General features: G+C 43.6%; 1 protein-coding gene across 5 annotated transcripts in view; it reads right to left on the minus strand.

Moving 5' to 3' along the window:
• The window catches only part of SEPTIN9 (septin 9), a 205,117-nt gene that overhangs the window by 17,773 nt on the left and 160,680 nt on the right, over positions 1 to 26,664 (minus strand). For all 5 annotated transcript variants that reach the window (XM_053376053.1, XM_053376055.1, XM_053376054.1 and 2 more), the window contains one exon: positions 5,409 to 5,594. In XM_053376053.1, the coding sequence (XP_053232028.1) occupies positions 5,409 to 5,594 (186 nt within the window). The remainder of the gene's footprint in view (positions 1 to 5,408; positions 5,595 to 26,664) is intronic.

The following is a 26,664-nucleotide window of genomic DNA, read 5'->3' on the forward strand; positions in this document are numbered from 1 at the left end:
AAAGGATTCTCACAAATGGTTAGTCTACATGGGGAGTCTACACAGGGAGAACCCACAGTCACAAGGGATCATTGCAGCTACTGTACTTTTAAATATCAAAATGGGAGGCCCCTGCAGAGGCATTTTAAAACAGCTAACCTAATGCCTACCCAATCCTTCCAAGTTTCACTTCATCCTCATGGTCTAAAAGCAAGAAATAAATCAGAATGTGCTGCCATAGCTTATTTCCTAAAGCAGATTTCCCCAACCTGGTGCCCTCCATATATTTTATACTACAGTCACTATGGGACAAACACAGTCAAAAATATCTGGAGGCCATAGACTACCTAATAGTTTGGTTCCTCTTTCACTAAGCCTCTTAAATTGATTTTTTTTTATTTAAAAAATGCCAGTTGGTAATTCTATTAGATTTCATATATGTAGTATTGTTTCAGATGGTTTTTATATATGTGATGCTTTTGACTGTTTTTAAATGTACTATTGTTCTAAATATGTTATTTATTGTATTGAGAGTCACTTTGGGGTCCCACATGGGAAGTGATTTATAAATGACATGAAAAATAAATAGGTAGAAGGGTCATCAACAGAGCGATGGATTAGCAAATGCTAATCTCCTCTGATGCTCTGGTTGACTTGGAAATGTGAGCTGGCGAATAAGAAGAAAGAGGCTGGTTAGAAGCAGATGGGCTAGCACTAGGGATGAGTAACCCACCCACCCTACAAAAAAACAAATGCCAGCACCATACAGAATGAGTGTATGGAACTAATGGTATGGACCAAAGTGCTGCCATTACTGCACCAATCAGCCTTTCACGTCCTGTTTCATAGCACTAGATTTAGAGGGGTGTTTTTTAAAAAAAACCAATCATGATATACAACAGAGGAAGTCAACATGGTGGGCTCCAAAGCTTATTGAATGACAACTCCCATCATTCCTGACTATCTGGTGTTAATTGGAGTCCAACAATATGTGGCGAACACCACATTGGCTACCCTTCTGCTGTAGAAAAAAACCCAGGGAGGGGACACACACACCCCAATTTTAAACATCTGGCTGAGTTTCCAGGCAACCATGTAAATGAAGATATTTAAAGCTGACCAGACAGAGTTTCATTTAACTGTTAAAGGAGGGAAAGAATCCAGAATTGCTGGATTGGCTTCATCTAGGAGCAGACAGGAAGTTGGAAGAGATGCAAGGCAAAGGGATTACTGAACAATAGAGGCATTTACTGACAGTGCAATCCTATGCATGCCTATTCAGAAGTCAAGTCATTTAAATCAGTGGAACCTATTTCGAGGTCACACTCAAGAGACCACCATGCTTATGATCTCTACAGCCAAGACCTCAGAATGTGGGATTCTCCTCTGTTAAATTGCTAATTGCAGATAACATACAAGGTGAGACATATCAGTTCACATGGGAGGCATACACTTAATGCAGAAGGAACAAAGACATTATGAACCTGAATTCATTGCATTATGGTCTATGAATGGGCTTTCTGTTGCAAAGAAAAGAGATGAAAAGACTAGAAAACAAAGGTTGTCCAACCTTAGAGCTGCATTAATCATTTTTCTTTTCCTCAGCATCAACTCCCTTCGTAGTATCTATTACGATAAATTCAGCTTCATAATGTCTTTGTTCTTTTCATGTTAAGGGTATATGCCCACCATGTGAACTGATAGCTGCGAACATTCATCCTAAAGAGCCAGTGAAACTCTAATTCTTTCAGAGAGATTTCTCTAAGGATAAGCCACAGCACAAGATTGACTGTGTGGAGTAGCCAGTTTTCATATTTCTACCCAACTCGAGAGTGAATTGCAAGACAGGCAGCTTGCAAACCAAGGGAAGAGAAATCCCAGATAACTTGAGTTGTCTGGGATCGGTATACATCTACTCCAGATATATTTGCCACAGAGCAGATGCACGTAAATTTACAAGGCTGAAAATAAATAAATAACAGCCCCAGGGAAATCCTGCAGTTTTAATTCAGCAGGCAATTTTGTTGATTCTGCAAAATATCCACATATGCACAAATACATACACTGGAGTGAATCCAACTCAGTCTTCCAGGGGTACAGTCAAGCTGCTGTGTGAACAGGAATGGTTATTTTATGGGTCTCGGAAGAAACAAGGGAAGCAGATTTATTCCTGGCTCTGTCTGCATCAAACCACAAATAAAGACAGAAGAATCCCAAACTGAACGCTTCACTTCCTAAACGTTTCGAGTTGGCTCAGCCAAACCTGCACACCAAGCCATTGCACAGTTCTCTTTAAAAATTCAAATATTTGTTTCCATTCAATTCATTCAATGAGGACTTTGGGACAGAACCCTGTGCTTTTAATTCAAAATAAAATCTAACTACCTCAGTTTGTTTGCAGCTACCATCTTTAGCCCATAGCCAGGCTAAATATGGGTTAAAATAACATAAATACAAACTGTAATAAAATCCCCCAAAGAATGCACACCTATTATTTAAAAAATCCTAGCAAGAAGGCACATAGAAGCAAGTATTGACTTGGTAAATGGGCTGAGTTTGGTCAGGGAGCTGAGAATAGCAGGAAACCTTAGCAACGTTCAAAACTTTATTTAGGTTTGGAAATTAGCACTTTGCTTTTGTTGCGTAAAATTTGCCTTTAGGCAACCAGTTGATTAAAGTTTGTGTGCATTCACTTATCCTACAAATCTGGGGGTAACACCAAAGGTGCTACATGCTGTTGGAAGATCCACCACTAAATTCTGGAGGTTTCCTGCTGATATGTCTCTCTTCTCCATCTTACAGCAGGGGGAACATCTCCACAACAAGAGCCAGGTAGCAGGTGACATGAAAGACCCCTTCCTATGACCCTGGAGAACTGCTGCAAGTCAAGAGTAGACAATACTAGGCTAGATGGACAAATAACCAGACAAATCAAAACAGCATGGCTTGTTCCTCTGCAGCTGGAACTCCCAACAAGAAGTCAAGCCATGTGCAAAGGCAGACCTGCACAGAATGGCTCAATGCATCTCTGTGCATTTTGCTGGACTTCTCATGTACACAACACATGTGTGCACACAATAAGTTCAGCATGACTAAAGATTAAATGTCAGAACTAGCTTTTATACAGAGAAAATCTCCCTGAGGCTTCACTGCAGCCATACATTAGGACTCATGTTACATTGTCCTTTTGTACACCTGGAGTTGGACTACTAGCCATCTTATTCAGGCCACATGCTTCATCTTTGACTCACCACAGCTTGCCATAACTAAAGACAATTGAGTTCCTTCCTATCCCTTGAAATAGCAGTGACATAGAAGGCTAGAATATGATGAGGCAGACTGATTGGCAGTTAGTCTTAATTATGTGATTTCCCCCCTTCCTTTCTGAACCTGCGACCTATTCACCACTTTTGCTTAATGCCATAAACTTGGCAATGCTATAAATCCAGCCCATTCTCTCATTCAGAATTCCAGAATAATTCTTTCATATACTGTAGAAGCCAGTCCAGCTGGCAGGCAGTCAGCCCAGACTCAAAAGTAATGCCAGCTCCCCCTGGTGTCATTCTAATTACAGCACTTGAATAATGTGTCATTTTTTTGTTCCTTCCGGCCAATTAATTAGAAGTTGGCACTTCACAAGAAGAGTTCTGGGATTGTGAAAAATGAAAGCGTTCTTCTCTGCGCTGTCCTGCAGAACTGACAGCCTCTTAATTCCCAAGTGAAGCCTCTTGTGGACAGAGCACAAGAGGAGTGACATCATCACAGAGGAAGATCTGACAAAGCAAGAAATATTAGAACTGTGTCCAGTGAACTTCATAAAGGCAATGAGCCCCACCTTTTTTTCAGAGTTATGAGCAGTGAGTGGCTGTCAGGTGGAAGGAAAACACACCCCTTTTTCCAAAGCATGAGAGAATACAGTAGGCATTTCCTCCAACCTGGGATTCATAGATCAACTGCGAGATAGTGTATGCAAAAATGTTGTATCTAGATGTTCAGAAGGGTCAGGGATAAGCTGGTGTCTTCCATAGTAACATTCATACCTCCCACTTTGTGACTACACAGACCTCGCGCTCTCTATCTCATACACACACAACACTGGGCAGGAACCAAGAATGCACTAATTTGTGTTTTAAGTAAGCCACACAGATTTGCAGCACAGCCTTCTGTTGCAAGTCTTCCATGCCACTTCTTCCCAAACCATCAGAGAATCCAATTGTAAACAAAGAACCTGCAGTGAGGTCACATTTAGTCCTAAAAATGGAAATAAGCCCCTGTAGGGCTACTTATCTCTTGCAAAACTTCAGCAAGCAACACCACCCTCATCATCACCAACCAGCTGAAAGGGCTGGGGCACTAGAAGAAATCAGAGTGCTTTCTGGAGAGGAGAATAGGGGAGGTAGAGAAGGTTGATGGTCCCAACCAATTAATCAATGTATCAGCAGGTGATAGGGCAATTTTTCCAGTGGGTGTCTGCAGGGGTACGATTTAGCAGTCCCAAACAATCAATGACAAATGCAATACAGCTATTCTGGCTGCAGCAACAGAGTCAAACTATTAAAAGGTACAAGTTCTTGCTCTTTTGACAGTCCAGTCAGGACAAAGAAGCTTATTAGAGGAAACACACAGTCACCTTTGACATTCAGCCCACAACACATGCGGAATTAGTTTCGGAATGCATTTATCAAATCTGATAACTTTAGAATTCCCAACTCTTACTAAGCCCTCTGTTGCAAGGATACACAGAGAAAATAATTCTATTAAGAAGCCATACAAGAAACAGGTTCTACCCCAATGGCACTGCTGCAGTATATGCAAGAACACCAGAAGAATCCTGCTGGACCTGTTCTCACAATAGCCAACACTAGGAGCTTATGAGAAGACCACAAGGAGGACATGAGCACAACAGCTCTCTACCCACTTGTGATTCCCAGCAAAGGGTATTCAGGGACATATTGCATCCAACTGTGGAGGTAGGACAGAGCCACTAGCCTGTTCTGCATCTGTAAGAACTCAATTGTTTACCGTGGCAGCACCTACACGTTGGAACTCGCTGCCAATTGATAACAAGCAGGCGTCTTCACTCTATTCTTTTCAGTGCCTGCTATAAATGTTCTTGCTTAGACAGCCTACCCAGATGCTTACAGATACTGATATGAATTTTAATCTGTTTTAGTATATTAACTTCTTGCAATTTTAATGTAAATTTCCCCTGATTTTGTATGTTTTTGTAAACCTCTTTGAGAATTTTTTTCAATAAAGTGGTATATATTTTTTATGAAATAAATGAACAAATAAATAAATAGCCTTATCCTCCATTCATTTGTCCAGTCCTATTTTAAGGCCATGCAAGCTGGTAGTCATCACCACCTCTCTTGAGGGAGCCAGTTCCATAGTCTGACTAAAGTGAACCACATGGGAAGAAGACTCACCGACTACCATGATGTTGAACTCAAACCCTTGTTTCATGGCTTTCCTCCGCATCTGCTCCAAGATGGCGTCTATCCCAACATAGGCAAAATCAGCAGCTGGTTTCTCTGTCCGCGTTGGTGGGGCTTGCTTGATGCCAGCATCTCGAGTGGCTTCCATCATGCCGCTTGGGTAGCTGGGAATGGCCTCTGAAGGGAAAATGTTATTAATGTTAATATATTATTTCTTTCTTTTTAACCAAACAGTACAAATAAATAAAACATTGGGTCATTTCTTAGTAGCTGCAAGGAACAGAAACCAGGAAATTCGTTACTGCTTTTTAGACAAGATGGATGTTTAATAACAACAACCATGTCATTGTTGACATTTTCACACCTAAAGATAGCTTGGGAGTTATATTGACATGAGACAGGCACACCTCTGATGCCTCCAAAGTAACCTGCACACAGATCTGGATTCACTTGAGTATTGGAAGAGACTAGTCTACAAAAGACTTGGTTTCCAATGGAACCAAGGGAAGCCTAGGTCTCCCCGAGGGGAGAAAGAAATGTGGCCCGATATAACAGTTGCTCTGAATACAGATATATATATATACAGATATTCAGTTGCTCTGAATACAGAGACAAATGGAAGCAGGGTCCAAATGAAACTATGAATTGTGTGAATATGGAACCTGAGCTCTTCTCAAAATCTGTGACTTTCCAAATGCCACATGTTGGCCTGAAAGTCCATCATTCAGGATGCAGTAATCACACATATGCATTATTATATATACCGGTACATATATGCAGTATACATCCACATTAAAAAAGAAACTGCAAGAACCGCTATAAAATGTTTTTATGCACAAGTCTCCTCTTCAGAGACATCCACAACATGGTTTTAAAATTCCCTTCTCATGCCTCCTTTCCTTTCCTGGTTTTTATTCCCTGTCCTGCCTTGCAGCTTACAATGCTTTCTGCTTTACTTATTGGAACAGCTGGGTAAGTTTTTAACTCCTGTAGGAACCTTGCATGTGGCGTGCCTTGCTTGGACAATCTGTACCTAGGTAGTGGTCAGGGTCATTTTAGGGTGTGAGACGGTGCAAGGTGCTGGGTGAGAAGCCAGGATCTTTAGATCCTCCACATGCCCTGTAATTCTAAAACTCATTTCAAACTCATGCAGTGGGCTGCTGGCAAAATTCCTGGGTGAAAAAATTATAGAGTGAGGACGCCAAGGCGCCTTTCAATGACTCCTGAAATAGCGGCATTTTCAGGATGGGGGAGCCAAGCATTTATTTTATCTTATTTTATTTTTTGCTATTCTTACACACAACTAGGAAAGAATCATTCCACATGGAAAGTATTTTGCCATTAGTAGGAACGGTTTGTTATCCAACAGTTGAACCTCAGCCACTAAGCAAAACAAAGCGCATTTCCAGCATTCCCACATTTCAACCCACCTAGAAAAAGGAGGGACCTGCAGCCCTAAAGCTCCCTAACACCAAAGCACTTTTACAGATCCATTCAAGATACCTGGGACACCCTCCAGCATGTCAGAACAAGAGCCCTAAAAGTGAAGGAGGTGGAATAGATTGGGTCCATTTAATACAGTGTTTTGCCAGTACTCTAGATCTTCCATATTTGCAGGGCATGGGCAGGTATAAGTCATCCACACCATGCCACCCAAGCAAAACGAGCTGTAACAGGTCATTTCTGATGCTTCCAAAAGTTATCCTTCAAGATTAACCAAGACTTGGACCAGAAACCTCATAACCTGCGTCTTGGTACCCCCTTAAGGCTATAGCATTGCCAAAGCATGGAGCCCCACCCTCTTTAAGCACTTGGCCACAAATTCTTATTTGCTTAATTCATAACCCAAATTTTCCTCCTCAAATGGAGGCAATTAGAGCAGGCAACAAAGGTATACAAAACCAAAAGAAGTAATTCAATCATTAAAAGCAAAATAGATGTCGCAAACAACATACCAAGACTAAAGAGAGCATAAAAGCAAACCAAGAGAGTCAGAACTAATAACATTATAGTATTGTAAAATCAGATCTGAAACCTTGTTATTGTTATTATTTATTAAATTTGTATTATCAACCTTCATCTGAAGATCACAGGACAGTTCACAAGTTGTTGGAAAATAAGTGCCTTCAAATGCTCTGCATCCCAAAATTCCCAGGCTCAATCCCCATCCACACTTGAGCCCATTTGCTTCCCTGCAGTCTCTGGAGCCTAGCTAGCAAACAGTGCATCCTTTGGAGAGCCCCCTGCTGAATAGTGCTTCAGCCACAGGCAAACAGTATGCTGGCCACTCATCCTGCTGGACTCAAGCTTGGCTCTGCTTTGGCTGCCCCCCACCCAGCATTCAAAAAACAAAAGGGAGAGAAATAACAATTTAAGACTTCCCTTCCCAACAATGTGTGTTATAAAAAAAATACTGTATATATTAAAAACTATTTACAAACATGACTATACATTTAAAAACAATTGCAAAGTTGCAATGTATCTTAAGTTTAAGGGAAGTTTGCAAGAGACCAGTGGTAATGGGTGCGATTATTGCTCTTTCCAGCCCAGTCTTTTCCCTCACCCCACCGCTGGCTTGTTTCTTTAGCTAGGCCGTTTTGTCATGATCTCATCTTCCATGCCTTTCCCCCATTTTTTGATGGAACTTTGGAAGACTTGGCCGCTCTGAATATTTAGGATTATATAGCACCATCCATTATGGCAAGGGGTGATATCTGTGTGCCAAAAATGTGCATATGTTTGAGAATGAAGTCTGCACAGAAGCAGTGACTGATTGCATAGAAAAACGGCCAGAATTTCCTGTTATGACAAAGAAGTGTGTCGTCAAACTTGCTCCTGCTAAGGATGCCAACGCTCTTAAAGAATGTTCCACATTCCTCCTATCAGGATCACAGGCTAGGAACACATTCCCAAACAGACACCATACTTCACCCATATGGCAGGCCTCTAACAGGAGTGCAATGATTTGCTCACATCTTTAATCATTTTTTAAAAATGTTGGTAGTAAGCCAGGGATAAGGAACCTATAGCCTTCTCAACTGCCATCATTCCTCACCATTGGTCATGCTAGAGATTGTACTTCAGCAAAGGCAAAGAGACAGAAGCAGTGAAGATTTCAATATTCCTGAACCCCAAGAGAATGATCAGGGAACAGATAATATCTCAAAACCAGCTGTTCTCTTCTGGCAGAAGAGCCTCTTTACTTAGGGGAGAGAAGGCGCACAAGGTTCCAAGAAGGACCTCTCAAGGGACAAGGGCTATTGCTATCCTTGAGGCTTGATAGTTCCCTAGGTCCAGCTTAAGACTGACAGTATTCTTTGGAACAACCCTAAAATCTGAATGCACTTATGTCATTTATTTGAGGGTTTTGCCATTTGTACTGAAGTTAGGCTACAGTCTTTCAAGGCGCAGCCAGGGAACATGAGGTCCTACAGATGGTGTTGGACTGATCCTATCAGTCCAGCCAGCATGGCTAATGGGCAGCGAGTGGGAGCTGTAGACCAGCAACATATGGAGGGTCACAGGCTCCTCATTCATGTTCCAGGGTCTTGTGAGGATCTAGAATTACAGCTACAGTGGTACCTCGGGTTACATACGCTTCAGGTTACAGACGCTTCAGGTTACAGACTCCGCTAACCCAGAAATAGTACTTCTGGTTAAGAACTTTGCTTCAGGGTGAGAACAGAAATCGTGTTCTGGTGGCGCGACGGCAGCAGGAGGCCCCATTAGTGGTGCTTCAGGTTAAGAACAGTTTCAGGTTAAGATCAGACCTCCAGAACGAATTAAGTTCTTAACCCGAGGTACCACTCCACTGCTTAGATAAAGAAGTGTAGCTAGCAAGAGATAAACCCAGCAGTTCATTTTTAGCACAGCAATGGAGAAATAAAATATCACTTGGTCACAAGCCTTAAGAAAGAGCAATACTTCGTACCTGCCTACCTACCTACCTACCTACCTACCTAACTCCGTACCTACTTTCCAGCCTTTGCTTTTCTGAAAATGGAGACCTCTTCTATTTATACATCTATCTACTATTAGAAGAGACACTACCCTGCTCTCCCTGACCCAGTTTGGTGGGACGTTCTGAAACCTTGTAAACGGGAATAAGCAGCAGCTAGATAAACACCTACTGGGTGTCCTGAGATGGAGTAAAGTAAGGTAAGGGCGGTACAGACCTAAAAATACATTTACTGAGAAGCCACCCACATTGATCTTACTCTCTAGTAAATATGTTTAGATTTGCAGCCTATATGTTACATATGCAGGGACAAAGCTTAGAGAAACAAATTGAAACTTTGTCCCAATCTGAAAATCAGCCAAAGAGGCCTGGTGTATTAGACATTTGCCATGTGGTATATATTAGCTTTGAATCACACAGTATATCCTAGAGTTACTAAGCCTCTGACAGGCTGGGGGGAGGGCAAATCACAGATGTGCGTGAAATCGAAGACTGTGTCCCTTACAGAGATGGGTGCTCTCTTATCTATGTTTCAACAAGGGGAAGTGGGGTTTGTACTCACAACATATTTGACACTTACCCACTGCTTGTTAAAACCCAGCTGCAAAGAACAGAAGAATAAAGATTTCTGCAGAAGTAGTTCCAGAATGTCCGTGCAGACCTTAAATATGCTTTATTTTACACACACACACACACACACACACACACACACCCAAAAACATGGCACCGGTTCAAACTCAGCAAGATTCTCCAGTCTCCTCATGGGAAACTATCTGTGCAGGTATCTTTCCACAGTGGTTGTAAACATGTGAGCTAAATGCAGAAATTTAAAACAGATTTCAAGACTGATTTCAACAACTCTCTACCCCAGACACCCAAGAAAAGGAAAGAACTTCCACCTATGTTTATGTCTGGTTGCTATAACGTGGGACATCATGAGGATTTTCATGGGGAAAAGAACTCTTTTGACTAAAAGTGAGCCTTTATGCCATAAAACCCTGTTTGTTTCAAACTTAAACACATTTTAAATGTAAAATGTGATGTCAGCAAAATAATTTTTCTTTTTTCATTTTTGAATGGGAGGAACAGAAAGTCTATAATAATGTTTCTCTAGCCACCGATGTCTCTACTGTGGAATAGAAGGGAGGAAATGCTTTGACTTGGCAAAGGGGAAGAAACACAGCACAGTTCACCTTGAGGTTTCAGGATGTGATTTTTATTCATCACTGCCTTCTTTTTTTAAAAAAAGTGCACACAGCGACACCCTTACGCAGGCTTCCTCTTTACTTGGAACTTTTATGGATGCATATATCTCCTAGGTCAAAAATGTTGGGAGTGAGTTGCAACATATGAACAATGCCGCTTGCTCAACCAGAGTTCAGATTGCTGGGGGTGGGGACCCAAACAACTTTAAGCATCCTTAACAAACTACAGTTCCCAGGATTCTTTGGGGGAAGTCATGACTGTTAAAGAAGTATAATAGAGCTTTAAATGTAGAGTGTAGATGTGACCTCAGGGTCAAGTCAAGTCATATCAGGGATTCCCAGTGATCCTATCAGCCCTGCTTTCTGGAGAAGAAGCCCACCTTTCACTCTGTAGTACGTGGAGTGCCCTGGAAAAAGGCACAGAGGAGGAGGTCCCAGTGAAAAGCTGAGGAACAGGGTTTAGGTACTCATCTTTAACAAGTTTGTTTCTAGTCTGACTTTGAACTCCTCTTGGAAGTGAGGACATTGGGCTTAAAGCATATTAGCAGGATTTATTAAAGTTAAGCAAGTATGTGACCTACATCTCTAGTCCACAGCCACACTGCATACGCCAGCCAAAGTATAGTGGTACACCTTGGTTTAAAACCACGATCCATTCCGGAGGTCTGGTTGTAAACCAAAACAGGTTGTAACCCAAGGCGCACTTTCGCCAATGGGGCCTCCCCCCCAAAATGGGTTGTAATAAAAAAAAATTGGGTTGTAATCCAAAAAAAGGGACACACACTTCCGGGTTTGATGTGGTTGTAATCCAAAACGGTTGTAATCCAAAACGGTTGTAATCCAAAGCGGTTGCAAACCAAGGTACGACTGTAGTGCTTGCAAACAGCCTCAAGAGGCTCCATTTGTAAGCAATGGCTCATTTCCTTCACAAAGTGCATTTGGGTCTTGCTGTTGTAGCTATATAGGCCTAGGACTCAATGAGGTGGTAAGTGTACTGCCAGTTCAAGGCTGCAGGAAGAGACACACGCAACACACACACAGTGGGGGCAAATGATTATAGGCTAGCTTTCTCCTTAACAAGCTAGTTTGCCATGTGCAGGGATTTTTGTGGGACACAAGGCACAACAGAATGTTCTGTTGTGCAGCAGCCTCTGCATTTGGAAGTGGTTCGCCTTGTTCAGAAAAAAGGATTAAAGTGAAGAGTATGCTAGCAGAGAACCTATTTCCCCCTCCCCACTTCCCTCCATCACACACATATAACCCTCTTGAAGGAGAGAGACATCAGCAGGAGAATACCGATTCCAACTGGCCAGCATAACACATTTCTGGGGGAGGGGAAAGAATTGCAAGAAAAAGCAAACGATTGCACATCCTGCCTATAGAATTTCAAGGCTGCTCTGGATTCAGTTACCACACTGAAGGGGAGATTTTAATTAAATTAGTTTGGTCTGCTTTGCCTGCGTTTACCAACTTGTGGTGAAGGAAATGCCTGTTTGAAACATCTCTGGCTTAAAAAAAATGAGAAAAAAGCATAGAGGGAGCTTTTCAAGTTGCTCATCAATCGCCGCACACCTCCCTCAAAGGGAAATACAGCCCCCCAGCTGGGTATGCAGTTGCCAGCAACAAATGTGTGTATTAAAAGAGTGTGGCCGGAAGCTCTTTATCATACAGCTAGTTTTCTCTGAAAGCTCTGCAAAAAGCAAAAGGGAGTTTTAACCCCCTTTTACTGTTCTAAATTAAATGTGGAGTTTTTTCCCATGACAGAAACCCTGAACTGCTTAGTATTGATGGCTTTCTTCAAATGAGAAATCCCTGTGGGAGTTCTTGCCCCTCGGTTTTTTTCTAAGAAACATGTGAAACCTCCTCAGCCTCTCCTTCTTTACAATACAGCTGCTGGGGAAGGGGGGGTGAGAGTGAGGGAAAAGGGGGTGGAAGGCAGGCACTTTGCAGCTGTAGTGTGGGGAGGGCTGGTGCATAGGGAGGGCAGGAGGAGAGACAGAGCGGAATCTCTCCCTACTGATGAGTCATTTGGACACTGAAGCTTACAGCCAAAAGATTGCTGAACCCTGAGTCTCCTGGGAATGCTGAGGAGCTCCAGACAATGACGCCAGCTAGAGCACAGGCAGCAAAGATCCCAGGATGAATCCATTCAAACACAAGTCCAAGCACATCTTCATGCCTACCATGTGGTGGTGGACTTCTCCTCTAGCTTGACTACCACCACCACATCCCCAAGCAGCCACCTCCGGAATAGCTTTTCCAGGTGGTGAATGGGATTGTTGGATCTGCTGCTCAGCCTGGGAGACATGACTGTTGCATCTCTGCTGCGAACAACTTGCTAGGCGCTTTGACTTTGTAAACAACTTTGAGGTTTTCTACAACCAAGCAGTATGTAAATTTTATGAAATAAATAAATAATCCTTGAATTCACAAGGAATTGGACAGGACAGGACAAAGCTTAAGAAGGTGTTCAGAGGCCAATTCATTGTACTCATGAGAAGCATGCATGGAATCACAGGGGTGAAGAGCCTTTTGTCACCCAGAAGCAGCCAGTGAGCAACTTTGAATTCATTGGTGCTTTAGTACGACACCATTGTTGAAATGCCATTTGAATGGGAAAGGAGTTTCACAAAGCTACTTCTGGGAAAAGTGAAAAGCAGAAGGCAAATCTCTGAATTCAATCTGTGCCAGGGCAATTAAAGGGGGTGGGGGAAGCTGTACATCATCAAGTCTTCCTACAAGTAAGCAAGGATGCTCAAACCTTGGAAAAGCAGCACAGTCAAGTCTCCATGCCTTTATTGTGAACTCTCAAGCTTCCTATGCCAGATGCTTACTTATTTCTGCCTGTACCAGCAGAAGTGCTGATCCACTGGCTTGCCAGTCCTTAGCCAGCACAGAGGCTCACTCCCCACCCCCCTCCTTACCAAGAACACAGATAGCCATTCATCCCATGCTAAACAATACAGAGTATCTAAGCAAGCCTTCACCATTGGGGGGGGGAGCGTTGGGGAGAGAGGAGAGAAACAAAGACTCTTCTTATGGAACTGGAGCAATTAGTTCCACAGACAAGGGAGGACAAAAGGGATGGAGCTTAAGTATTTGCCAGTTGGACCTCATATGTGACCCGATGGGTTTTGCGTACAGCATACTATGAAGGATTAGCACCGTATGCTGGGAAGAACTGCAGCCTGCATTGCTTTCTAGCCATTGTTTACTGACCCAGATTAACACACAACATGCTTCCCGTTGTCCCATCTTCTTTTGGTGATCCCTAATGTATCCTTGCTTCCCCAATGTCTTCAGTCTTCAGCCTGTTGACTTTTTTTCTTATTTGTAACCTGCCACCTCATGCACCTCAAGGTGCTTAAACCTGCCAAACAGCTTTCTGTTTGCTTCAGCTTGCTCACTGAAGCTGGTTCTGACAATGGGTCATGCGTTAAGTCTGCTGCTTATGTCAGAACATCAGCAAGGGCTTATGAAATGAGTTGGGCAAGCAGACAGGCACACATGCTTGAACTCTCTCCAACTTTGAGCAGCTTCTCTGGTCAGAAACTCCCCTTCCCCAAAGTCCAGTTTGAAGGTGGAGCAAGAGGCAGAGTGCACCAAGCCCCACCTGAAGGAGCGACTTAGATAGAAGATAAATAGAATCAGAGAATTGGAAGGGACCACAAGGACCATCTAGCCTAGCCCAACCCCCTGAAATGCAGGAATCTCACCCAACATGGGGCTCAAACCCACAGCCCTGAGATTAAGAGTCTCATGCTCTACCGACTGAGCTGTCTTCTGGTGAGACCACTGTGTGTTGGCAACTGGAGTGCTGGTGGTGGAAGACAGTTGGCTTCCAAGTGATAGTTATTCTACTTCCACAATTTTCTGTATTTGTTTTAGCTTTATGTGGGCATTTTCTTTAGGCCTGCAAAGGCCTAGGAAGCGAAATAACATCTGTTTACAAGTTACTGCAACAACAATCCTATACACAGTTACCTGGGAGTAGGTTCCATTAACCTCAATGGGACTTAATTCTAGGCAGAGGGTTCTGCTAAGAGCAACTTGCCCAAAACCATACCAGCAAGTCATTTATGACAAAACTGAATTTGCTACTTTATTACACACACACACACACACACACACACACACACTACATTTTTATTGATGGTTGATGCATTTTGTTTTGTGTTTGTTGTATATTGTCCTGGGCTCTTTCTGAGACAGGACGGTTAGTAAAAGTCCTAAACAAAATGAACAAACAAACAGGCTGACTCACATTTGAGCAAAGGACTGCAAGTTGCAAGACCAGCAGACTTTTCAGCAAATCATCCTGGCTTCTACTGTTGCAATAGCAAGGCTAAAAAAGATACCTGAGGTAACTAACCACAGAACAGACCATTGCTAGTCAACATACTGCCATCCAAATGTTGTTGAATTACAACTTCCATCAACTTTGACCATCGGTTATGCTGGCTGAGGCCGATGAATGTTAAAGTCAACATCTGGAACAGACCATTTAGTCACTATTTGCGCACAATGTCAATACATTGCAAGACAGTCCAGAATGTAGTAAAGCATACACCATGAAATTCTTGCACATTTTCAGTCTCCTAAAACAGACAGAAGCTTTGCTTCCAATAATGTAAACTTCACAAGAAGTGTATAGACAAGGTCCATATGTTCTTCTCACAGTTTGCTTTCAGGGAATCACACACCAGAAATAAATTGCTACTGAAATATTAGTAAATATCTCCAATTACATTTCATACCCAATGTGAGCTCAAATATTCAAGCATATCACTGCTTGCCGTGGAATGGAACAACTCTCACCTTCAAATCCTTCCCATAGCAACAGCTAACAGTAGCATCAGCTAGCTTAAAAGACATTGCAGCAGTCCACTTCTTTCACGAAGAATTGCCTGTATCCCTCCTTATTTAAACAATTCAATTACCAGCCTTGAATGCTTCTTAACAGCTGAAAAATAAGTTAAAAGTCCCTCATCCTTTTTACAAATTTAAGGATACATCAGTCTCCACCACCATCAGCCAAGATATGAATACAAGTATACCGTCTTAAGCAGGGGTCAGCAAACGTTTTCAGCAGGGGGCCGGTACACTGTCTCTCAGACCTTGTGGGGGGGCCAGACTATTTTTTTTGGGGGGGGAGAATGAACAAATTCCTACACCCCACAAATAAACCCAGAGATGTATTTTAAATAAAAGCACACATTCTACTCATGTAAAGACAAGTTGATTCCTGGACCGTCCGTAGGCCGGATTTAGAAGGCGATTGGGCCGGATCTGGCCCCCAGGCCTTAGTTTGCCTACCTGTAGTCTAAAGTCTTCCAAGCCAATTCTCACAGACACTCAAAGCATCCTCACAAGGCAATAAAGAAACCGTTGAGATCTGCAGAGTTATTTTGTTACAGAGACTGGTTTTCTTTGCAACTTTGAAGCTGAAGATGCCCTGCTGGTGCAAAGAAGATCAGCTCACAGTAAGATGTTTCATAGGTCTACTCGCAACAGTTTTGTCTCAGGAGAGTGGAAGCTTATGAATGAAACCAAAGATCTATGGGTAGCAGCTCCCAAACAGGTTCCTTAACCAGCTGGCCCTGTGTCAGCTCTAAAGAAGGCAATGCATACCAATGCATTAGCTGGGCATGAGACACCATTTTTGACAGTGTACATCTTTTTCAGCAGCAAAAGCTATCTTTGGTATCTGAATTAGAAGACCAGCAGTGATACACATAATAGTTTTATGTGATTAAGGAACAGTGGGCATCGTTTTTATGAGTCTGGCAGTTGCCAAACTAGTCAGTAGTCAACTTATTCAACAACGAAACCAGCACCCTAACAAGCTTGAAAGATGGATGCAGAATCATAAGTGTTGAAGAACCTATTTTGGGTTTCTTGCTTGCTTGAACATTTATCATTACGCTTCCCTGAGGGCTGCAAACTTTAGAAAAAGAATTATTAGAAATCTAGTATGAATTGTTATGCAGTTCAAGTACCATGCAACCCAAGGCTGAAGACTTTAGCTTAACATATCTAAGAGAAACATCACTCACGTGGTGATGGGGCTCACATCTGAATAAGCATGCTTAGAATTGGACTCTATACTATTTAGTGGACATGAAAAAATTGAACAATCTCAGAAGACCATGCCATGCCTGACTCCTTTTTCCTAGTAGGGACTCTCAAATGATGTAATATGGACCTTGGTAGTTGTTAGAGGAGAGCCAATCTCCATAACACCCTTTCCTGCCCTCTCTTGATCTAGGAAAATCTCAGAGAATAATGAACCTTCCCTGCTATTTTATCTTATGAACTGAACAGCTAATTGATTTTCTAGTTCTATTCCTCCACAAATCTTAGGATGTTTGTTGCAGTAGCTAAACAGAGACAACAGTCATACAGCTGAGAGAGACTTGGGGGCCCAGCTGACTAGAGCACTTTGTGTTTACCATATTCTTCTAGGGGGGAAGGGGGGTTCATTGCTCTCTCCAGGGCGCATTGTCAAAAATGAATACCATACTTTAAATGCAGGAAGAACTTCACTGTCTTCATCTTGCATAGGATCTCAAAACACATATAACTTGGTATCCCCATTTGTTATGGATGGGAAACAAACACCTTATTCCTTATCCAATTGATGTTAAACCAGATTGTTTATATCTGAAGCCTTATACACACTTACTTGGAAAGCTCACTGGACTCAATAGGAGGAATTCAGTGGAGTGCTAAGGAGATTGTCCCATCAGCACATGCATTTCAGCTTGCCAGATGGAACAATCTCTCTTCCCCTCTCCTCCTTCCAGCCACTGTTTTGAGTTTCCCACAACACCTTCCACAAGCCACCTTGGGGGGCAGAGGGAGGTCAGGGATGGAAAGCCCCCTTGGGCCAGCAGAAGTCCTTGTGCTGGCTTCTGCTAGTGGGATCCAATAGCTGAATCCAGCCCAATGGGGTTTACTTCTGAATAAGTTTGCACAGGGGTCAAGCTGCAAAGCTGATCATTGTCAAGTCATAGGAGACCAGCAAACACATTATTGGTCAAAATGAGATTAGGACTCAAGGTTCAAGCTATTAAATTGAGTTATACAGGGTGAGTCCTTTAAAAGAGGCCCCGTGGATATAGAGTACACATGTTCCATGGGCTTCTTCAGTTCATTTTACCACCATTGAGAGCTGCAGGTTGTCCAACTCCTCCTGCACTCATGAGTTGGCTTTTCCTCTCCATAATGAATTGCTATTAGCGGCCCTATTTCCCATATTCAGGGCTCAGCTTTCCACTGATTAAAAATGTAACACAGCTCAGCTGGATGCCTGCCTTTCCTTCACTGTTCTGCCAAGAGCTGTAGTGATGCACCATTCTGAAGGTAGGGTTGTCATTTGTTGAGAGAGACCCACAATCAACAGTGGAAGAAATCCCTGCCACTGTGCTGCAATCCAGCTTCAGTCTGGCCTGCTGGCAGTGCAGCAACATGCACATTGCAAATGGATTACAACTCCACTTTTTATGACTTAATAAAGCTTTGCCCACTATCAAAGGGCATTAGGGCCTTAATCTCCTTAATCTTGGTGAAAATCCTCCACTTGTTGCCAAACATGGGCTTGCCCAGCAGCAGCTGGTCTCACTTCTGCAGAATGCAAACTCTTTCCAGGTTCACATTTAGTTGAAGCCAGGGAACTGGAGCCAGGTTCAGATAGCCAGCTGAATGGATGGATTTTGCTTGCTCATACTTGACCATTGCCATCAAACAGCCCATCTTGTTTTACTTGGGGAAACAAATAGGCAGAGCATATCTCTGGTGAACTGGTGCCAAAGACCACATGCCCCATCATCACTACTGGTAATTGGTTGTAATAATGTCTAGAATGCCATCAAATTGTGCATCTGCTGGTAGAATCCATGTCCTTCTCAGCAGGCAGCCCACAAGCCACACCACAGCTGGGAAGCAGTGAGAGGGGAAGAGTTAAAACCTCTCTCCCTGTGAGCTGCATCTGCATGAAGATCACTCCCCTAAATAGGCATGGGAAAACCCTCATGCATGTGGACTTCAAGTTCCTCACCCCTGATCTAGGTCACTAGGTGATAATGTAAAACACAAAATACATAATAAAAACAAAAACAAGAATAATTCCCCCCTCCCCAATATATTTTAAAAGGGAATTGGATGTCAATCAGCCAAAGGCCTGGTTAAATAAGAACGTTTTTGCCTGGCACCTAAAGGTGCATAATGAAGGTGCCAGGTGAGCCTTCCTGGGGAGAGCATTCCACAGATGGGAAGCCACTGCAGAAAAGGTCTGCTCTTGTGTTGCCACCCTCCAGACCTGTTGTGGAGAAGGCACGCGAAGAAGGGCCTCAGAAGATGATCTCAAGGTCCTGGCATGTTCATATGTAGAGAGGCAGTCCTTGAGGTATTGTGGTCCTGAGATGTTTATAAGTCAAAACCAGCACTTTGAATTGGGCTTGGAAACTAATTGATAGCCAGTGCAGTCAGATCAGGATTGGTATAATATGCTCAGTATTAAGTACTGCTATTGAAATGAAAGCATCACATATAGGGGGCAAGGAATCCATCAACACACACACACACACACACACACACACACACACACAGTCTAATTCCGCAACAATTAAACAACACTGAGGATCGATGTCTGCTATGCTGTTTTCACCATTTCCCATTGCACTGTTGTGCCTCCAGGAAAAATGGATGAAGCTGGAGAAAGAGCTGTCAAATGCTACCTTTTCTTTTGGGGATGAAGAAAAAGCAACACATTCCTAAGGAATGAGCCAGAGCCAGCTGGCTGACCCTTTGATATGAAGGAAGGAGAATATGTCCCACAGATCCACACCTCCAGCCTGATTCATGCACAACAGCTAAAATGGACTGTATCAATAGCTTCATAAACCACTCTGCAACACAACTGCTGCTATATTAGCACCAGGGGAAAAGAAACAACATTGACAAGCCAATGTTTCTATAGATGCATCTTATGTTTTGTGAAACAGCATGAGAAAGCATGCGCCACAAAGACAAGCAGCAAAGAAATTGGCAACGTTTCAAACAAAGTGATCAGCAGAGTGAACAGTGAACTGCTTTCTAGAAGGATCTCAACAGCAGTTGCCAATGGAATAGGGTCTGCTATAGTACGTGGAGGAAGCCTAAAAGCTTTGTACTCAAAATACCTTGGTATTTTGGAAACTCTGCAGAGGAGGAGAGAAGAGAGGGAGAAACAGTCCTTGAAATTTTACTAACATTTTAAGAGGTTGTCATAACTGATTGACACCACACTCATAACAAGTGGCACTCAGGCTCTGATTTCATTGTTCTAATTGTTGTTATAATCTCTAGTTGAAAGAAAAAAATGTACCGTATTTTTCGTCCCATAGGACGCTCCGTCCCATAGGATGCACCTAGTTTTTTTGGGGGGAAATAAAGGGGAAAAAGGAACCAGGTCGAGGAACAGTGGGATGGCGGCGCTGCGCCTCCCTGCTGTCCCCTGAGCTTGTGGGGCTGGCCGATGTCTGTCCGGCGCGCGGGGCGCTCTGCTTCAGGGCGCCCCGCCCGCCAGGCGGCAGGCTGCTGTCCGCAGCATGGGGAGCCCTGCGGGGAACTCCTGCAGGGCTCCCCACGCTGCGGATGTCTGTCCGGCGCATGGGGCGCTCTGCTTCAGGGTGCCCCGCACACCAGGTGGCAGGCTGCTATCCGCAGCCTAGACATCCCTGCGGGACCTCCCTCAGGGCTGCCTAGGCTGCGGATGTGTTCCCAAAGCACCGGGCGCTCTGCTTTCAGCGCGCCCAGCGCTCCGGGAAGCTGGCTACTATCCGCAGCCTAGACAGACCTGCGAGAACTCCCGCAGGGTTGCCTAGGTTGCGGATGTCTTCCTGAAGCCTGGAGAGCGAGAGGGGTCGGTGCGCACCGACCCCTCTCGCTCTCCAAGCTTCAGCGAAAGCCTGCATTCGCCCCATAGGACGCACCTAGATTTCCCCTTCATTTTTGGAGGGGAAAAAGTGCATCCTATAGGGCGAAAAATACGGTAAGTAAAAATATCCAGGATTGTTGTTTTGCTAAAAACGAGCATCCAAGCTTTGACAGCTTAAAATGTTGCTCAATCAGTCCTTAGTGTGGGAGAACACTCAAGCTTTACCTACTTAACACAGGGTATAGCAACATTTAAGAATATTTACTCTGAAGAACACACACAGCACCTAACTCTGTGGAGAATGGGGCTTTTAGTTACCTACCTCTTGGAAAGCATTAGCGCAGATACTTCTAGTTACCAGCTGCCTCATGGAAGAAACATCCAGATTTTAAAACTGGATATGGTGCAATATTTCTCTCTCTAGGTTTCGTGTTTCATAAGTAGGGCCTGTGTAATATATTGATATATCGTCCAGGACCGATATGTGGGAGCAGACCACATTGACAGCTTCACTCAGTGGTATTCACTGGTGAAACCATCACAGCTCCTGAGCTTCTCTGCCTCCAGCGCCCAACGCACTGAGGGAAAAGCAAACTAGCTGGGAGCTGGAGCCCCATGAGGCGCTGGGGTGAAAGCGCCTCAGCTCCCCCACATCTTGCTGGCTGAGGCCAATGCAGCTTTTCTCAACATTGTGGTATATCGCCAAACCACAATGTTTGGCTGATGATACACCGCGATGTTGAAAACCCAACATCACCCAGCCACTCAGAGAATTTTATGGAAGAATGGAGTATAAATACCTAAAATAAAAATAAAATGATAAACACAACAACCAACTCTTAGGCAATTCTGCCTCTGTACAACCCCAAGTGCAAAGAACAATGACTCTCTCTCTCTCTGTTGTTGCTGTAAAATTAGACTCACAAGAAAATAAAACCACCCAATAGAATAATATGCATTTGTTCTGCTGAGCACAATAATAATCTGTTCTACTTTGTCAAAAACAGCTTATTTTCAGAGGCTGCCATACTGCATTCTTCTGGTGGTTTTCCATCACTAATGCTTCAATCCTTGGCTCATTCTAGCCCACTATAATATGCGGGGCTGATTAAAGACTTCTCTGTGATAAGCAGATTGAGGGTAGCAGTCTAAAACTGCACCCCTCAGTTCACTGACTCAAGGGTAAGCCTACTAACATAATGGCTCTCTTCTGGAATAAGGCAAGGGAATTTGGCTGCACGCACACTAACCCACCTGCAGCATAAAAATGTAGTTTTGCTCAATCTGGAATTGTTCGTGCTCATCCCCAGCATGCTGCTTTCGACCTAGAATGATTCTAGATTCTTATCTGTGCCCTACGCAGCTCCTGTCCCATTTCATGAGATATGGAATCACAGATCTCCAACCTGCTGACCTCCTGAGCTTTGTGGCTCCAGCCTCTCCTTTGGCAGCTGACTGGCTGTTTTCATTTGCAGTGACAAATGAGTTGTTAAAGGTTTCCTGTTTATCTCCATGGGGTGGCACCAGATGCTGAATGTGTGCTCTTGTGTAGAATATTTCTCCCACCCGCTTCCTTTGGAAGCACTTCCCTGGGAAACTCAACACACACTCCCCCTTGTCGCATAGTCAGCTCCTGACAACAGGGCCGGAAGGCCTGAGCCTGTATGACGCTGGGCTGACCTCAGAGCACTAGCTCATTTGGGTCCCTCATACGCAAGTTGTGAAATGCGTCCATCTGTCCCCAAGACTGGAGAAACTGGTGGCTTCAGTTTTCCTCTCCCATCACTTTACACAGCTCAAAATGGGCTGAAGTCAAAAGCATGCAAACCAAGAGGAAAATATTCCTCTCACAGGTCCATGAAGGCTGCAGTCTGCCATCCCATGCCTTCCATAGCAGTCAGTACTAAAAAGAAAGGCAGAGCACACCAGGACAGCAATCTCTCTCCTCACTGATGCAGTCTGATTTCTCCCCAAAATTCCCCACCCCATTCCAAATAGTAGGTGACTGGATTTGCTAACAAGCCACCTTTTCCAGATAGGGGAAGGCTTCACACCCAAACCAGCATTGCTGCTAGCCACACATTCTCTTGCCTTTGAATCAGAGAACCAGACCCGGACGTGGCTTCATCAGGGCAGTTTGACAAGCCATAAATCCCACTCAGTATCCAGGCCTCCATATATTCCAACAATGTGCCAAACTCTGCTGGGCTTTTTTCTTCAGGGAAAACTATTTTCTGACTGTGAAAGATGTGCTTTTCCCTCCTCCCTCCTTTGCAGAAGTGGAGAACTTGGTGGCTGGGAAATTAATTTATCTTTTAGCTTAAGCAAGCACCCTAAAAAAAAGCCCTGTACTCCAGCCTGGCCATGTCACATGGTCACTCCAGGAAGCCCTGCTAGGCTGACATCTTGTCTGCAAAGAAACATGGGGCTTTTTATAATATTGTTTCAACTAAGCAAGCAGAGCTCTCAGCCACCTTGTTAATTCCAAGGGTAAGCACAAACCCATCTGCCTCTTCCCTTGAAATTTATTTGATTTGATTATTTTATTTATTTATAGCTAAGTTCTACATCCTTTTCTGGTAGCAACGTTGCTTTGCCTCTATTTTGAATGGGCAAAATAAACTGAAAAGTTTGGCACAACACTAATATACTCTAACAATCTATGGAATTAATAGTGTGTTCCATTTCCTAATTCACACACACACACACACACACACACACACACACACACTTCCTTCCTAAGGTGCCCAGACCAAGAGATTCCAGAGTTTCTCAGGACAACCTTTGCAGTCTGGAAACATTTCATTCAACCTGTTTTAACTTGAACTCATTCATTCTTGCCCTTCTCTCAAAACACCTTGTAAGCTTCTGCTCTCTTTCAGTTCCCACCCTTGGTACCCTTTAAAGATAATCTGCATGCATGCATACACACACTCAAACAAACAAACAAACAAACAAACCATTGCTTCCTCTAGCCGTAGTTTCAGATCTCCCCTTCTATTAATAATCTGTTCTAAATTTACTGGATCCATTATGCCACACCTAATTGAATAGGCCAGGCTGCTTCATCACCCCCTTCACATTTTCCCCCTTTTCACTCTCCCCTCAGCCCCTGCACATCTGGGGAAGCGCCATACTGACTATCCATCTCTTCAGCATCTCCAACAGAAGGCCCCTGGGAAAGGGAGTGGGAGAAGGACTGTTCATATGGTGATTGTTCAATTAGTGGGGGGGGGAGGGAGAATTCTGAGCAACTGTGGCTGACTGACCTCTAGGAACAGGCAGACCAGCTAGTTTCCAAAGGAATACAGTATAGCAAAAGGCTCAATTTCTGTTGCACTCTCTCAATATTACCTAGCCAAGCCTCCCCTACTCTGAAGTAATAGTAAAACTCAACAAGAAGGGTTTAACAAAAAAAGATAACTGGGGTGGTTTGTTGTTGTTGTTGTTTGCAACTTTAAAAATAATATTTTCAGCATAGACAAAGCAACAGGAGGGCACCGCATTTGTTGAGGCAGAAGCTCCCATGGCCCAGAGCTTGCTCTGTCCAACATATGTCATGTTATTCGTGGATTAACAAACAGATACATAACACACACACACACCAGAGCTTAGACAGAAGGTCTAACAAGTGTGGTGGCCACGATGTGGAGTGGGTATGACCTACTTTCAACTGGCAGTGAATCAGCAGAGCAAGATGAAGAGAATACACAAACCCCTAAGAGAGACAGTTACTTTCTTTTGTAAATAGTCATGTGCACACTGCAGTCCTATAGATTTCTCCTCAGAAGTAAGCCCTGCTGAGTTCAAAGGTGACTTAATCCCAACTAAGTGTGTATAGGGACTGGAGCCTTATGTCTCTGTTGAACCCAAGTTGGAAAATGTCAAACCTGCAAATGAATTCCGACTCAGCAGGCTCACGCTGGCATCTTCCTTAGAAAGAGCAGTCCAGCTTGTTCAGTTGGAGATGGATGCTGTACTTATAATGGTTCTTCCTTGTTAATGAAATATCTGTTCTAAATTACTATACTGAATCTGGAACTTTGTGTTGAAGACAGCACATGGCACCAGGGGAGAAACACATTATTATGTAAAGGCACAATGGAATATTTAAGGGGACCACATCCTTTATATGTCTCATATGAGGGAGCTGAGGACTGGAAGAGGGAAGAATTTGAGCGCAGCATGGAGCAAGGGACACTGACATATTCTCTTTCATTTCTCCCAGTGCCCCCTCTTGCTTTCCCACAGCACTGCAAATGGCTGCCTTAACGCCACACTCCCATTTCCCCCTCTTCAATTCTTCCTCCTTTCCAGCTTTCTTTCTCCATCACCAGAGCCCTAAAACTTCCCTCTCACACCTTCCTATTCCCATATTTTCCATCATTCCTTCAAGTGTCACCTTTATCCCCACCCAATTCCACCTGCTCCTTCCCCAGTTCCTCCTCTCTCTCCCCCCCCCCCCGTCACCAGAGGACCAGAACTGTCACACACCCCTTCCCCCCCATCAAGACCTTAACTCCCACAAGTCATTTACTGCAGTCCCTAACTTTCCCCCTCCTGACTCCTCCTCTTTCCCCCATCCCTGTCTCTAGAACTTTGGGAAACAGCCAATGAAAACAGCACAATGGCATAGATTAGTGCAAATATAGTATAGAGAAAAACACCTGCCTGTCATGCTGAGGCATGACAGCCACTGTGAAAAGTGAAGAACCCTGATTCATAATATTATTCCCATTTTAATTCCTGCATTTCACATATATCATCTCAATAATCATCTCAATACGCGTGCTCATTGGGGTTTTCCCCAGACCATAATCTCCTGAAGGCAAAATGTACAGGTACTGTTCTTCTCATTTGTTCTGTGCGAAACTAGCTTGCTTCCACCTTTCAGTGTTTTTAGGCAATGAATTCCTAGCAATGAAATCCTAGAAAGCTAGAGTGAAATACTCATTGTTATCTAAGTTCTTGGTTTGTTTTTAAGCCTTTTCTGCTTATCTTCTCTGGTGGGGAAGTGATCACTGCCCCATGGGGGGGGGCAGATTTCCAGAATTTTAGTGTGGTTGTGACTAGGGAAGTGTGTCAACTCAGAAACAAATGGTAGTAGCGGACACAGAAGCTCATGAGCTTCCTCATTCAAGTCTTATTGCATGGGGGAGGGGGAGAATTTTCTGAGTTTCTAAACATCTTAAAAAGTACTTTGTTAATGCCACTAAAGTCCTCTATTATTATATTGCAGGGAGCAAGACTGTGGCTGAGAAGGTGTGAGTTATGCCAACCCTACAAAGTGGCCCAGTGTTGTGATAACACTACCCACACCCTTCCTTAAGCAACATGAGTATGACAACTCTGGAGTGTAGTCCAGTGTTGTTAACCTGGTTTTATTTCTTTGGGGAAATGCAGTGGGGTGAGGTGCTGTGAAGTTAATTGTAGCGGCAGTGCAATTAGTTACGGGCTACAGGAGGTGAAGGGAGTCGGGGTGGGGGGGTGGGGATGAGGGTTTCAGTTGCATTGTTTGGATGTCAGGTCTACCTAGCAGGTCAACCTGCTGTGAACCCATGGAGCTGTACAGCTGGAAAGAAGTTTATCAGAGGCCAGGCCTCACCACTGATCAGTCACCAGATCTGCCAGAAATATTCAACCTTCTCAAGATGTTAGTTGTGTGTGTTCATTTATTTTGCATATTTGCTTTGACGCCCACTTGGAAAAATATATTGCTGTCTCCAATGTAGGCAGCTTATCTGCCTAATTTGGCAAGGTAGGATTTGAACTGAAGTGTTCCAAACTAAATTCCCACCTTCCAGCCCAGTTGTTATCATTTAGAATAAAGTAATTCTCAAACATCAATAGCACTTCAGAATGGTTGGACGCAATTAAATCATTTGAAATGAATTTCCCCACTTGTTTGTGCACAAAGGCCCCTTTCCGTGGAACCTCATTAAATACCTGTAATGAATACTCCCATTACAGATGCAAGGCTTAGGTTAATCTTAGAAAGCAAGTTGCACACTCATACAGGACGTTTACTCAGAAACAACCCTCACTGCATGTGTGTGGACTTACTCCCAAGTGTGCACAGGCTTCAAGACTTTAACTGCTGTGCAATGCCAACCACTCTCAAACGCTGAAGGGCATGTCATTTGCTGGCAAATCCTCTCCTGTACA

This window comes from Podarcis raffonei, chromosome 2, assembly GCF_027172205.1.
Source record: "Podarcis raffonei isolate rPodRaf1 chromosome 2, rPodRaf1.pri, whole genome shotgun sequence".
NCBI lineage: Eukaryota > Metazoa > Chordata > Lepidosauria > Squamata > Lacertidae > Podarcis > Podarcis raffonei.